At 35.5% G+C, this 14746-nt stretch overlaps 1 protein-coding gene across 14 annotated transcripts in view; it reads right to left on the bottom strand.

The window, feature by feature from the left end:
* cacna1ba (calcium channel, voltage-dependent, N type, alpha 1B subunit, a) overlaps nt 1-14746 on the bottom strand; it is a 189851-nt gene that overhangs the window by 50315 nt on the left and 124790 nt on the right. For 8 of the 14 annotated variants that reach the window (XR_012405930.1, XM_009301505.5, XM_073950453.1 and 5 more), the window contains 8 exons: nt 13921-14027; nt 11205-11267; nt 5662-6459; nt 2877-3061; nt 2622-2742; nt 1072-1201; nt 903-962; nt 183-289 (listed from right to left, as the gene is read on the bottom strand). Coding sequence is in view for 13 of the 14 variants with exons in the window: in XM_009301505.5 (XP_009299780.2) it covers nt 183-289; nt 903-962; nt 1072-1201; nt 2622-2742; nt 2877-3061; nt 5662-6459; nt 11205-11267; nt 13921-14027 (1571 nt within the window). In the remaining variant the exon portion in view is untranslated. 14 annotated transcript variants of the gene reach the window in all.

Consider the following 14746-nt stretch of genomic DNA (forward strand, 5'->3'; position numbering starts at 1 on the left):
TTACACTGTGGATAAAACCTTTAAAATAAAAAAAAGGATACGGGCAAGAACTTGCACTAATAGGGGTCTCAAATTACTGTATGGGGTATTTTGTAGTTAAGTTCAGTGATAAAAGTCACACTCTTAAGTACGGGTTTTAGTTACGGGAGTTTCTGTAGGTAATGCAAATGAAGGCAACTTACGAGAATGCGAATGCCACCAGTGCACCACTGACCACAATGAAGTCCAAAATATTCCATAGATCTCGAAAGTAGGAACCAGGATGCAGAATTAAACCTAAATCCACCATCTTGTCAAAGGAAAAGCATAAATATGAAAGATTAATCAGGATAAAATCTTAACATCATTTACAGCGGCATTTTTCTAACTAATTCAGTTCATTTAACTATCAATTTCAAGACAATTACTGACAGACTTTATATCGCTTGCTCTGAGCTATGTCCCATTATTATACAGTAGTCTTACAAGAGAAGTATTTCAGAAGAGTAATATAAAATGAAAGGTTATTATTATTTAGTCAATTTATTTGAAGTATGTCAGTCACTAAAGGACAAAAGAATAACTGTGCAAGCTCTGAAAAACAAGTTGTCATGAATGTCAATGATTTCGAGTCTTCTTTTGTGTTCAACAGAATAAAGAAATTCAGATTTGGAACCACTTGAGGGTAAATTAAATAAATGGTGAGTAATTTTTCATTTTTTGGTGAACTAACCCTTTAAATTGACCAACTAGTTGAATTATTCGCAATATAATTGTTTCATTTTTTCACATCTATGATATTAAAATGAGCTACAAATAGAGACACGGATGCCAAATATCCTCATCTCAGGTTAAGAAAGGACTGCAGGATCATATCTCCAAAGAGATATGCAATAAACTTCAGCAATTTACCACAAAATTACCTTAATGACCATCTCGAATGTGAAAACACCAGTGAAGACATAGTCCAAATACTTCAGGACCTGTGAAGCGAAAAATAAAATGGTCTTCAGTTAGCATCACTCATCTGGGACTTAATGGAAAATGAGGTCAAAATCTGACATCCCGTTCAGCACAGATAAAACAGCTCACATTGTTCCGAGGTGCATTGGCTTGGACCGGGTCTTCTGCAGCCAGGGCTATACTGCTCATGGCAATGACCACCAGGATACACATCTCAAAATAGCGCAGACTCACAATGTAGTGGCATAAACGTCTCACCCTGAATAAAAAACACAAACTATGAGAATTAGGCTTAAGGCAATTGCACACAGAAGTCGATACTGATTTATTTAACCACCGATAATTAATATGTTCATGCAAGCCACAGGCAAGTCTTTAAGTTAATAATTTATTTAAGTAATAGCGCATATCTTAGAGAAAGTGTCTGGTAGGCATGGTCAAGTCAACAATGCACTTGTGTGACATTAATATACAGTATAATAAAATAGAAGTAATCCTATACTGTTACACCAACAGAGCCAAGATGGACAGATGCATTTGGAAATTGCCTATTAATACAGAGCTTTATGTGGAGGTTTATGTGAGTGGATGGCTTTTAGACTTAAAGATCTTAAAACGTTTATCTCACACACGCACAGTGAAACTTTACAACCAATCTTATGGAGGGTTGAGTAAGTAATAAGCAAAAGCGTTTGTAGATGTAACAGCATTGGTGATATGCCAGGCACCATCTTCAAACACTGTACTTGTGAATGTTGTAGGCAAGGGCCAGTATAAGATTTTGACGGTATAATAACCTTGGATAAAAAAATATTTCATGGTAGTGTTGACTGCTAAAAAATAGATTCTTTTTAAATGTCTGGGTAAAAAACAACACCTTTTTCTTCTTTGAACACAATATATATTTATATAAAGAGACATTTAAAATATTTTGGAGCAGTAAACACGTCTAAATAATTCAAATGAATCATTGACTTCTGCTGTCTTCATTAGTTTCAAAACAAAGATTTCTTTAAAATTTAAAGTGGGATCTTTGGATCTTTTCTGCTGGAGATACAGTTGTCTTAAAATACCAACAAAATAAAATCTTACATATACCATAGGAATGGAACAGCACAAAAAAAATTGTCAGTTTTAAAACCTTGACTTTTCCAAACCGCTGTATACCTTGAAAAAAGGTTGTCACCACATGCTAAGAATGCTGTTAAGCAGATTTGAAGTATCTGCTTTGAAATTGTATCATCCTAAACTATAAGCTACTCTTAATTTACAGTAGGAGCAAAAACATTTGCTACTTTTAGAGTCAGCATTGGATAAATTCAACAATATTTATTTTTGGACCTAAATATTGCCATAACTTTCTGACACACTTCTCACTGGTGACGCATGTTGGACAGTCTAAACACTACTTCAAAGCATTAATATTATCAAATGGTTTACTTGGAATGACTCAATTGTTTCAGTGCCACATTATTACTTTTCAAAAAATGCTTTATGTTGAACTTTTACTTTCTTTTTTTTGGATGTGAGTTAGTGTCATGTGAAAAAAAGTTAAAGGTATGTTTCTTGTTTTTTTTAAACAACACTATCAATGGCATGGTTCTGTAATAGTTGTTCAAAGCACACAGTTTTAAACATTTACAACATTTTCCCATAAATACTGTACCACACACACTCACGGATTAGTTGGGTTGAAAATGAACATGGAGCTGAAGGGGAGGATGGGACGAATGCTGCTTTGATTTAGATCTTCTAGATTCTTCTCAGTCATGGGCACTGTCTCGCTGTCTATACTGTTCACTGAGAAAACAAACAGAGGTAATGTTTGAATTTACACAACTTATGTCAGCTTTTAATGTTAACAACCTTGGGGCCAAACATGCATACTATAAAAATAGAAAAGTTTATCATGCCCTAAAACGAGAAATACTAACTGGGAATAAGGGTTGTTTCTCCCGGGGGAGAAGTGACAGTCACGGGTATATGAGTGCTCATTCCTCCAGTCTGACCAATATTTCGTTTGTTGTCCGAATCTTCTGGTTTCTCAAGACACCACCGGCTTCCAACTGAAGGTTGATGGGGGTTTACAGCCATTGAATCTCCTCCCATATCCATGTGCCTGAGGCAGACAAACTCAGATTACAGTTTTTCTTGTGAATGATTTTGTTTTTTAAGTGAACAAATCACTAAAATATAACACACTGATTCATGTGTCATAGCATTCAATTGACTCAATCTACCAAATAAAAAGGCTCTAAAATAGTTGGCATGACTTGACACCAAATTAAACTTGAATTGCATTTATAAATGAGGAGTTGCTAACTGACAAATAATGGGCCATTCAAACAGAACAGGCTTGCCCTTTCCAATGCGCTACTTTTCTATTGTTTTCCAACATTGATAATCATTTAAGATCATTACACTTAAAACCACCATGCCCATGAGTGCTGTGTAATGTAAGATGGCGAAATAATTAAAAGAACTTCAACTTCAATGTGCAGCGCTGCTCATCAGTGTCATTTCCAAAGCAGTAGACCAAGAAGAACTCAGAAACAGGGCAATCATAGCAAGTTTTTGTTTACAGGCACTCATTAGCTGTGTCCAGAAACTCTTGTACTCTACGCTGTGCTATTTTTCTTACTATTCCTGAGCTCTGTGTGTCCTTCATTTTAGAAGCAAAGATGCATTCAGTTGGTATGACCCAATACTTAGCATGTTACAGTATCTCTGTTGAGCCTTAGAAATCTACACATCTTAATATCAATTTGATTTGTTCATCTTATTTCAGCTACTTATTACATAGTATTGGCCAACATGTACTTTTTTGTATTCAGCACAAACTGTGTTACAATAATATGTGAGAAATATTGATGTGGATGCTTGTGTTTTTTCGAAAAAAAAAAAAATATATTATGCATGGTTAGTAGATTTTGGAGAAAAAAAATATATATAGCTAAAATAAGGTCCAAAAAACCACACTGAATGAGCCTGAATAATACTTTTTAAGTTTTGTAGGCTAGAATTATTCAAAAGTTATACCTAATTTTTAAGCAACATTTGCTTTCAAAATGTAAAGTGCCCTTTCAAAGCTTTATGCAGGTATGTCTTTCATGTATATCTCTCATGTTTTCGAGGAGATTCCGCAGTTTCTTCTGACCAAAATTTACATGTCGTGTGCGTCTTATGTGGAGGATTGTAATAATAAAGCCTTGTGGGCGTGGTCACATTAAAAATACTGAGCTCAGACTGAGGGGACATAGGGCACAAAGTAACGCAGAGTTTTAAGGTATTTGCTAAGGGTTAATCATGGCATGCTTCTAAGGTTTTCACCACAGTGTCAGCAGACGTCTTCCTGCCAATTATTGAAAAAGTTAGGCGAAAATTGGATGAGAAACACAGAAGAAACCATTTTTGCAGCATAAAAGTATTTTTTATTATAGTCAATATTATATTATATTGTTTTGATTACCGTCTTCTAGGCTAAAAAATGAAACTATTTTAAAAGATGTAAAATAAACACAGTGAGTTTTGACTAGCCAGTTTTGAGAAAAACATGACACAGCAGGGGTAGTTGTAACAGGGTGTTACAATTAAGCCACACACTGTTGGGCACTAGTTAAACCAACAAAATACATTTTTGAATTTTGAGTGTAAAGTTGAGAACTTTTTAAATAAAATGTCTTTTAATAGAAAATATTTTTTAATATATTTTTTTATTTTATTGCTAATAATGCAAATAAATGCATTGTATAATAATGGATAAATGGATAATAATGCAAATAGATTTAAATGTGTTTATCCAATAGATAAATAAATAAATAAATAAATAAATAAATAAATAAATAAATAAATAAATAAATAAATAAATAAATAAACATACTGTGCTATGTAGAATAAAAAAGAGCTAATTACTGAGGAAATATAGCTACTGTTTAAAGTAAACTGGATTTAAATTAATTGTGTAAAATCTGACTTTATATGCATGTGTTATAACTAACCCTCTGACTGTTACAACTTGCCCCACAGGTGGGGTAAATAGTAACATTTTTACGCCTGGCACTTTTGGCAATACTGCACAGAAACCATAGGTCCGGCAATCATAATTTCACTTCTCATTTGTACGAGAGGCTTGTGTGTTATTGGTAAAAATAACATGGTTTTGTCTAACCCCATTACTTTGTTCATTATTTGACCAAAACCTGTGTTACTTTGTGCCCTGATCTCCCCTAGTGTTGGTTTCATACTCATTACTTTATCAAACAATATCTGTTTTTAACATGCACTTGCTGCATCTAAAAGTAGACACTTCAAGTTTTCTATAGATATATGTCCAGAGGTGTAGCAACCAGGGGGACAGGGGGATACATCCTGTTCACTTTTAAAGACAGACCATTTAGAAACAGGTAATTAATAATTATATGAACGTAAACTTTTGAATCCCATACAGCTGTTTCCCCCCACCACTTTTAAAATGTCTGCTATGTTCCTGTATAAGTCCCATGTCTGTGTGTTTATTTTTTTTTTTTTTGCGACTTTCAGTAAAAATTCACTTTTCAATTCAAATTTCAGTGTAATATTCAGTGCATCTTATCTTGTAAAAGCACACACTTTTGTATTTGTAAGTGTACACAAAAAAGTAGACACCCAACAGATTTGATAGATGTAATGCTCTTTTCTCTATTGCAAAACAAATCTGTTAAATCAAGAAAAAAGATTTACCTATGGCTTTGCGACTTGCCCTCCTCCTCTCCATTCACATGTTGCTCCTCTCCTTCCAGCGTAGACTGAGCTTTACTGGTCCGTGGCCTGTGTCGCCTCCTCCCTCCATTTCCTCCATTCTCCCCCCTTGAGCATCTCTCTCCCTCTCTTGTCCCTGATCGTGAGCCCTCTTTCTGCCTGGACCGCCGTTCACTCTTCCCCCCAGCACTGACCACACCATTACCCTCTCTGTTATGCCTATGGGAGTGATGGTGCCGATGTTCCCTCTCTCCACCTCCTACGCCCTCATCCACCGAGCTCTGATGGTGATGTCTACGTCCCCCTTCTCTGCTTCGGCTTCTGTCACCCTTCCCCTCCTTACAACGTGTTCCATCATGCTCTTTACTTCGGCTGTGATGAATGTGATGCCGGCCTTCTTTGGCATGACCAGTGTCTCCATTTTCATTGGTCTCATTAGAAAGACGCTCTCTGTGACGGTGGTGCTTGCGTGGTGGATGTGACTGTGGAGGCTCGAATACAGGCGGGACTCGTTCTTCTGGTGTGCTGCCCTCGCCTTGCAAATCCTGGGGTTTGTCCCAGCCACTGTTTGGGCTGATGGGGCCATCACAGCGAGGCTCCACAACCAAAGGCCGGTCCAGGTGGGTTTTTATGTCGGTGCGTAGAGGAAGGTTAGAAGTGAGCCGTGGATTGAGCTCTTCTTGGTACAACGCCTCACTGCTGGCTAGCATGTGCTTTCGGATCTGAGTGGTGCGCTGCTCCCACACGGACATCATTTTTAGTGAACGCTGCTGTTCTTTACTGGTAAAGACACGATTTAAGAAAAAAATCTGTTAGCATAAACTGATTAATTTAGATAAGACAATTAGGCATTGGTGTTGACGGTACTCTCCATCCATGTCGAGACCCCCTTTTACAATGGTGTTTTTGAATTTGTTTAAACTATAGAATCATAACTGATATTAAGATTTTGATGGCTACCATTTAACTGTAGTTGCAAATTAAAAGACGCCAGGTCAAAGCTGAGACCTGAAACAAAAATAAATCGGAGTACAGATTGAGTCCACACAGTTAGTATACTGACTCCAATCTTGTGATCTTTTTTTTTTTTTGACACTAACTCTTCTGGATAAGATTCAAGCTAGTCTTTTGCTCTGCTAACTAAAACTGTGCATAATAAAGCCAAAGCAACTGTCTGATGCTCTGAACACAGACAGAGGGGTGTTTAAGCATACACAAGTTTCCTATTCTACAACAATTAGTACAAGAGCATGTGTACTAATCACTACATGGCAGCTTTGTAATGTTCACATTATATAAAATATTAAGAAGGAAAAATTTTACGAAGGAAAAAAAGACACTCTCTTAATGAGTGATAAAAATAGTAAAAAAAAAAAGTTACTGATGAATTGATGGATTAAATATCAGCGATCCTGAAGCACTTTTTTCAAGCAAACTAAAGATTTCGTAAATAAAAAGAAGGTCTTTATGGATGTCATATTACGAAGGTTAGATATGAGCATGCTTTACTCATCCCTCATGTTTGTGAACAATGGTTTAGGTCATGAAGTTTAATCATGCATCCTATAGCCATGATTCTTAGCAAGCGTAGGATATCTAGAGTGCTTTGCGCCCTTTGAAGGAATAGTTCTTTTCAATTGATATAAAATTTTTATTTTCCAAATGATTACAGAAGTCTCACATTATGTATGATGTCTCGTGAGTGATGTCACTGTATAGCTTATATTTTATTAAATTAGCTAACATGAAGTTAATTTGAATCAAGCCAGCTTTTTCAGAAAAAGATTCAGGTGGGGAATAATATAACCTTCTTTCTTCCCCAGATCAATTTTTACTGAGCACACCTCAAACAGGCAGGCTGTGTTCCAGCAAGCAGGTGTGATAAGTGAACTACAGCAATGTGTAGACAGCTGATGGGAAAGAGAACACTCTCTGAGGCTGAGAGAGAGTGGAGAGGCTGATTTTCTGACACTATTTACTGCTAAAGCTCTAACAGTGGTGTGGTGTGAAAGAGGTCATACTGTACCTCTTGTAGACCAGTGAGAGGTGCAAACTCTGTGAATTTACTGTGTGACTGGACCTGAAGTTGTGATTTGCATTTCCCTTGTCTGTTTACTTGACTTTCGGCCATGTTATAAACATTAAATAGACTATACAGATCATATAAAGTGTGAGGGGAAAGAGGGGTATTTATGCTTACACAAGTTTCCTATACTACAACTCAGAGCATATGTACTAATCACAAGATCACAGCTCTGTAATGTCCACATTTCTATAAAAAATTATGACTTTAACAACAAAAGAAAAAAACTTTTTCCAAATTTGCTAGAAAACAGCACTCTGAAGCTGCTGTAAACAGCGTTAGCCAACTTGCTAACTAAGCTAAACTGCTAGTCAAATCTGGCTAATGAAAACCCTTCATAACTTCATTAAACTCTGAATTTTATATGTGATATTGGTCAAAATTTGCTTACAACAGCTTTAAAGTTCGAAAAGAAGATGAATGACTATTTTAAAACTAGCCCTGTACTGTATGTACTTTATGAAGAATGAGGGGCAAGATTTTGTAATGTTCAGTAGTTCACACTGGCAAACACTATGAGGTATGTCACGGATGAGCATTTAACTTTTGTTGTACAGATGATCAAAATACATCCATTCATGTACTAAAGCATTAGTCATGCCCTATTACCTCAAGTAGTGATGTGCAGGGGAGCAGACATAACTCCTAAAACACATACAGCACACAGTGAAATACACAGATACACACAGACAGGCTACGATTCCCCACAGTGCCACAAAAAACAGGCTACAGGACGAACATTTGACAAGGAAACCAGAAAGGGATAAAGATGTATAAAAGACAGACTGTGGAAAATGAATCATGAAAAAATTAAAGAATGAATGAGACAGTGGAGAGAAGTGAGATGATGGCAGGCTCTTCCAGACTCTCTACAAACCTAAAACCTCCAGTACTGCTCAAGCGAAAGCATTACGGCAATATTTAACAAGAATTACAGTAATGTCAACATTTACTCAGCCTTATGTAATTACAAAGCCATTTAATTGTTTATTTTGTAGAACACAGAGTTAGGTTTTAGCAACTCTTTTAGACATAAAGAAACTTAAGGATGCATGAGGCCGACCCAAAATGAGCCATAAAGATAATCTAAAAATGTCCCACATGACTTGAATGCTTAATCTGAAGCCATATCACAGTTTAATTTCATTAATAGTTAGTATCTGAAGTTTATGATTTTAAATTGTGAGTTTATTACACTTTATCAGAGAATTGATAATTAATCATTCAAGTGAGTCATTGAAAAGATGTAACTTAAATTATTAATTCAAATATTATATCTGGTTCTCAAAGACACATTTTTTCCCCAGGAAGGGAAATGCTTAACTGAATGATCATAAAGATTTATAATGCAATCATGAATTACATGTGAAATATTTTAGTCGGTTTTTGTGAAACAAGGATATTGAATGACATTTTGTTTTTCTCTTGACATTTGGTCCTCATTTATTTTCATTATGTGAAAAAAGAAAAAATAAATATATATATACATACAGTTGAAGTCAGAATTATTAGCCCCCTTCAAATTTTTTTCTTCTTTTTTAAATATATTCCAAATGGTGTTTAACAGAGCAAGGAAATTTTCACAGTATGTCTGCTAATATTTTTCTCTTCTGGAAAAAGTCTTATTTGTTTTATTTCGGCTAACATTAATAACATCATTAATAAATGATGAGAGACATTCAATTCTGGGGCAAATTGTTCCTTTAAATAACAAAACTAATTAATATACAAATATAGAAAAAATAAGGGGTTGTGCATTTGAGAAAAAAATTATTTAATTTTATTTTGTAAAACTACTAAAAGCATTTAACCTTTGATAATATTAACATTTGATCATTTAAAAAATCATATATTCATATATTTTTATATGACATTTCAATGAATTGTTATCAGAATTCTATAGAATAAAACAAACGTTAACATTTTACTCATCCCCACACTTAATAAATCAAGTAAATTTAGAAAAACATAATTTTAAGTGGTGTCTTAATTTTTTCTATGGCTAAATATGAATATATGTATGTGTTAATGTTTTAGCATGCATGTGTATGTGCATGTGTACGTACATGCGTGTGTGTGTGCTCTCGCAGTGGGTTTGTCTGACAGGACTGCTGACTCATTAGGCACTAACAGTAGCAGAAGCTCTAGTAGTGATGCTAACTGGGAAACAGACGGCTGGTTCTCAGAACGCGGCTCAATGCCAACATCAGCCAATGAGCCCAGCGGACAGTCAATCTAGAGTGTCCAGACACTTGTCTGACCCACTAGCTAAAGAAATGCGGCAAACATAAATTGAAAAACTAAATAACACCACATCAAATAGCTAATCAACTGATGTAGCTGCCTTACATTAATATGAACTGTTGGTTTACTTAATACAAATATTTTTACAGCAACACTTCAAAAAAAATTTCATAAATGAGCACTTTTAATGAATGGATATTAAAATATTAATATAAGCATAAGAAATATACTTTTAAAAATTATATTTCTCAATTAAATCAGGTCCAAATAAAAATACAGTTTGAATTAATTAGAGCTACAAATTTGTTTATTTTTATACTTATATTTTATTTTCTCTGTTACTTAATTTTCTGGTTAACTTTAAAAATAAAATCTATGCGGTTTCAGCTGTGATCCCCTGTTAGTGATATCTAAGAACATGCATATTGTTATAGAATCATTAAAGAAATTTCTGAATCCACTCTAAATTTTACTTTAATGTTTTTATGTTATTTTATATGTCCTACTCTGTATAAGTTTTCCTCAGTCACCTTTTAAATTGTGAGCTGCTTTTGTCAGTGAGACTTAAGCTGCGTCCCAAATCGCATACTTGTGCACTATTCTACGCCATTTTGTAGTATAAATAGTGTAAGTAGTGCGTTCACACTGAAAACTCTAAAAATAATAAGTGCACTTTAATTACCCGGATGATGCACTCATTCAGCCGCTAAAATTAAGTGTGTAATGATGGACACTTCACGCACTCAACGACCGCAGGTTTGCTTACGTAGCGGAAGAGGCGGAGCTATCGGACGCACATGTTGAATAACTTTATTTAATTTGGATGGTGAAAGCAAAATTCTTTTACGAGAGTGATTATAGAGCCTCCCGATAGTGATTGCGGCAATACTCACGGCAGGTATTATTTGATAATTCGGCCGTTTACTTCAATGATTTGGCAACAATCAAACGTCATCAGGGAAACGGTTTGAATTTCCGCTAAGTAAAAAAACATTAGTGTGCCATTTGGGACGACACTACATACATATACTACCCTGTTGAGTGTGTAAGTGCATAAGTACATAGTGCATGAGTGCATAGTGTATAGTGTGCCATTTGGGACGCAGCTTTAGTTTGGCTGTCTGGCATCATGCAAAAGCAGTGTGCTTGGACAGAGGAGGAGAAAAAAAAGATTTGAACAGAGAGTAAATGAACTCACGGTGAATGAGAGCTGGAGTTGGAGGAGCTGCATGAAAGAGCACCAGGGTTTGGCCTTATAAAACTGCATATGCCAAAAACAAAAACCATGAGAGGGGAAAGAAATAGTTTTTGTGGGGGTGGAGTCAGTGGCAGGGCGGGACAACAGTTGTCAATCACTCTGACTCTAACTCCGCCCAACTCAAAGGGAAGTACATGTCAACAACAGTATGACTTAAAAGTAGAATGAAAATAAACCAGGTGAGAAGGCATTATGGTACATTATCTGACAAAAGTCTTGTCGTTGAGACCGGTTGTAAGAGCAACACATGATAACTTCTAGTTGATCATTTGAAAAAGTAGCAGAAGGTAGATTTTTTTTTCCAATGAATAATCTGTTGAACTGCACCCTAATCATCACAAATACTGCAGAAGACCTATTGGAACACGCATAGCCCCACGTTTTTCATAGAAATCAGTCAAGTTTGATGAAGGAAAAATCATGGTTTGGGGTTACATTCAGTATGGGGGCAAGCAAGAGATCTGCAGAGTGGATGGCAACAACAACAGCCTGAGGTATTAAGACATTCGTGCTGCCCATTACATTACAAACCACAGGAGAAGGTAAATTCTTCAGCAGGAGTGCACTTCTTATACTTCAGCCTCCAAAGTTTCTAAAAGCAAAGAAGGTCAAGGTGCTAGAGGATTGGTCAACCCAGTCACCAGACATGAACATTATTGAGCGTGTCTGGGGTAGGATGAAAGAGGAGGCATTGAAGATGAATCCAAAGAATCTTGATGAACTCTGGGAGTCCTGCAAGAATGTTTTCTTTTCCATTCCAGATGACTGTATTAGTAAGTGATTTGAGTCATTGCAAACATGTACGGATGCAGTCGTCCAAGCTCATGGGAGTCATACACAACATTAATTCTTTTTCCACTGCAACATGACTTAATATTCTATACTGTTCATTATTTATGTTAAGTAACAAGACTTTTGTCTGAGCAAAGTCAGACCTTACTGTCCTAATTAAATTATTAAAAATCAAGACATGATCGTATTTTATTTTATTTTAGCAAAATAAGCATAATATAGAGACATTTGCCCTTTCATTTAAGCTGCTTACCAAATGATCAACTAGAAGTCAAGTTATTATTTGTTGTTCCTAAAACTTGGATAGGCGTATTTTGTCAGATAGTGTATCAAGAAAGACATTTCAATTCCAGGAACATGAAATACTCTATTAAATAATTGATTGATAAACAAAAAATAAATTATCAAAAATAGTTGATATTTTAACTCTTGGAAAACATGTCCTTCATAATAAACCAAACTAATGAATAAAATATTAACAATAAGTACAAAAAGTGTGTTTTGTAGAACAAGACCCTGAGAAATTATACATAAAAGTCACATTTAGAGCTATATAATAGTCATCACAGATACTGGAAAGCACGCTTTACACCAATAGTCAGAATTGTGGCTGATCAAATGTGTTAAAAAATGTACAATTTGTAATTGAAATTGCACTTTAATAGCATACTTTAGCATTCAAAAGTAGTTATAATTATAGTATACAAGTATATAAAGTATATATTCAAGCAAATAAACTTGAATAAAATCTGATTCAATCTAATAAACTGTAAACTGCATTGCTGCCCAGGCTCATTGGAAATAAATGTACCTCTACCAGCATTTTAGCAAAACACCAAAAATTTACAATAAACAACACTAGAAGCAGTAAGCAACGAATCCTGTCATGCTTTCTCATGTAAAAACAAGTAAAAATTTTACAGCTGTTTCAAAATAATACATTTTATCAGACTTTTTTAGCATGATTAGAGCAAGGGGTTCAGGTTTCGCTTTAGGAGGAAGCAGGAATTGAATTTTGAACACATGGTTCAGACTTAGGTTTAGTATAGGAGCTGTGTTATTGTTTAACACTATAAAGCATCAACTTTTAGTGGCACCTGTCAGCAATATAAAGAGATAGTCCAAATGAAAATAATGTAATCATTTACTCATTCCCCATTTATTCCTTGTGACGATATTTTAAAGAAAACTGAAAACCTGTATACATTGACTTCTACAGTATTTGTTTGTGCTACTGGTTACAGATATATGTTACAGATTATATTTGGAGTAAATAGTGAGCAAAGTTTCATTTTTGGGTGAACTATCCCTTTAATAAACCACTATTTCTATAAAGTAATGCTATATGCGCATGAAATACCATAAAACACTGCCACAGTCACGTATATCTGTTTCTGGGAATATCTAACATGTTTTATAGTTGCATTCACAGGACATTTCTCTTTGAATGCAATGTGAAATGTGCAAGAAGCCAAGTAGTATTATTCTGCCAAAATGTCACCACAGGCACACATTTTTCCTGAGCCTGGGATGTTGATTTGTCAGATGGACTCAGCAAGAGAAAATAAAAATACTTAGATTTCCACAAAGCCTAGGTGAATCAAGTACAAACTTCATTTCAGAGAAAAGACAACCAACTATGGGTGAGAACAGAGAACACATAGTCTTACAAAGATGAAATAAAAGTGACAACAGGAAATCAACAAAACCAATACCCAGAAATGTGCTTTCAGGGACAAACCGAAATATGGTTCTTGGGATGCATAAAAAAGCAATAAGAAGACATGATGGGGTGATGAACAGGGAGGGTTGGTTAAAGAGGAGGGCAGTTCCCCGACTTCAGGTTTAATGCCCTGTGACTTACGCTGTGATGGAAATGTTAGCTGCCGACATGGGGCTGACCTCCTTTACCTCCTTGGCTTTCTGTAGAGCCAGTTTCTTACTGATAGCCTCCTCTTGCTCCTCCTCATCCTGGAAAAGAGGAAAAAGTGAACGACAGTCGAATATAAATTTGCATCTCATGCCAAGCACTGCTACCCTTAACAAATCAAGTGATGTCCCAAGAGCTTTAGAGCCTATATACTGTTGGTACCGTCTTCATGTGAGGCTGTAAATCCTACAGCGGGACGAAAGCTTCATTACCTTGAGTTATTGAACAGGGCGAACGTCAGTCAGATCAAAAGAGCCCTAACAGACAGTCTTATGAAACTAATAAAAGCTGTCAGATAGGATCATATAGTGAGTAGACACAACATGCGAGACTCATGGGGTGTGTGTGGTACTATGGATGGCTGATATCAGTGGTAGAAGACAAATACCTACTTACTTACATATTCTATTTATAAAACACAAAATAAAAACCTGTACAGTGCTGTACAGGGTCACCTGCAGGATTTTATTCCAAGGTACACACATTTCCAGCAGCAACCTGCCCCATCATCCCTTATTCTTATTTCAATCATTATTGAAGGACATTCATTAATACATTGATAGGATCAAACCAATGTTTCTTTTTTTAATATTAAGATATTTTTTTGAAATCTAATTGTATATTTTTCTGTCAGGGTTGCTTAAACACTCCCACACCTAAACTTGCCGTAAGTAAGACAGAGAAAATGAAAGCAAATCAGCACTGAGGAACAATCAGGTCTTCAAGACATACAGTAATCTTTAAAATGAAGACATTAAAA

This window comes from Danio rerio, chromosome 5 (genome assembly GCF_049306965.1).
Source record: "Danio rerio strain Tuebingen ecotype United States chromosome 5, GRCz12tu, whole genome shotgun sequence".
Classification (NCBI taxonomy): domain Eukaryota; kingdom Metazoa; phylum Chordata; class Actinopteri; order Cypriniformes; family Danionidae; genus Danio; species Danio rerio.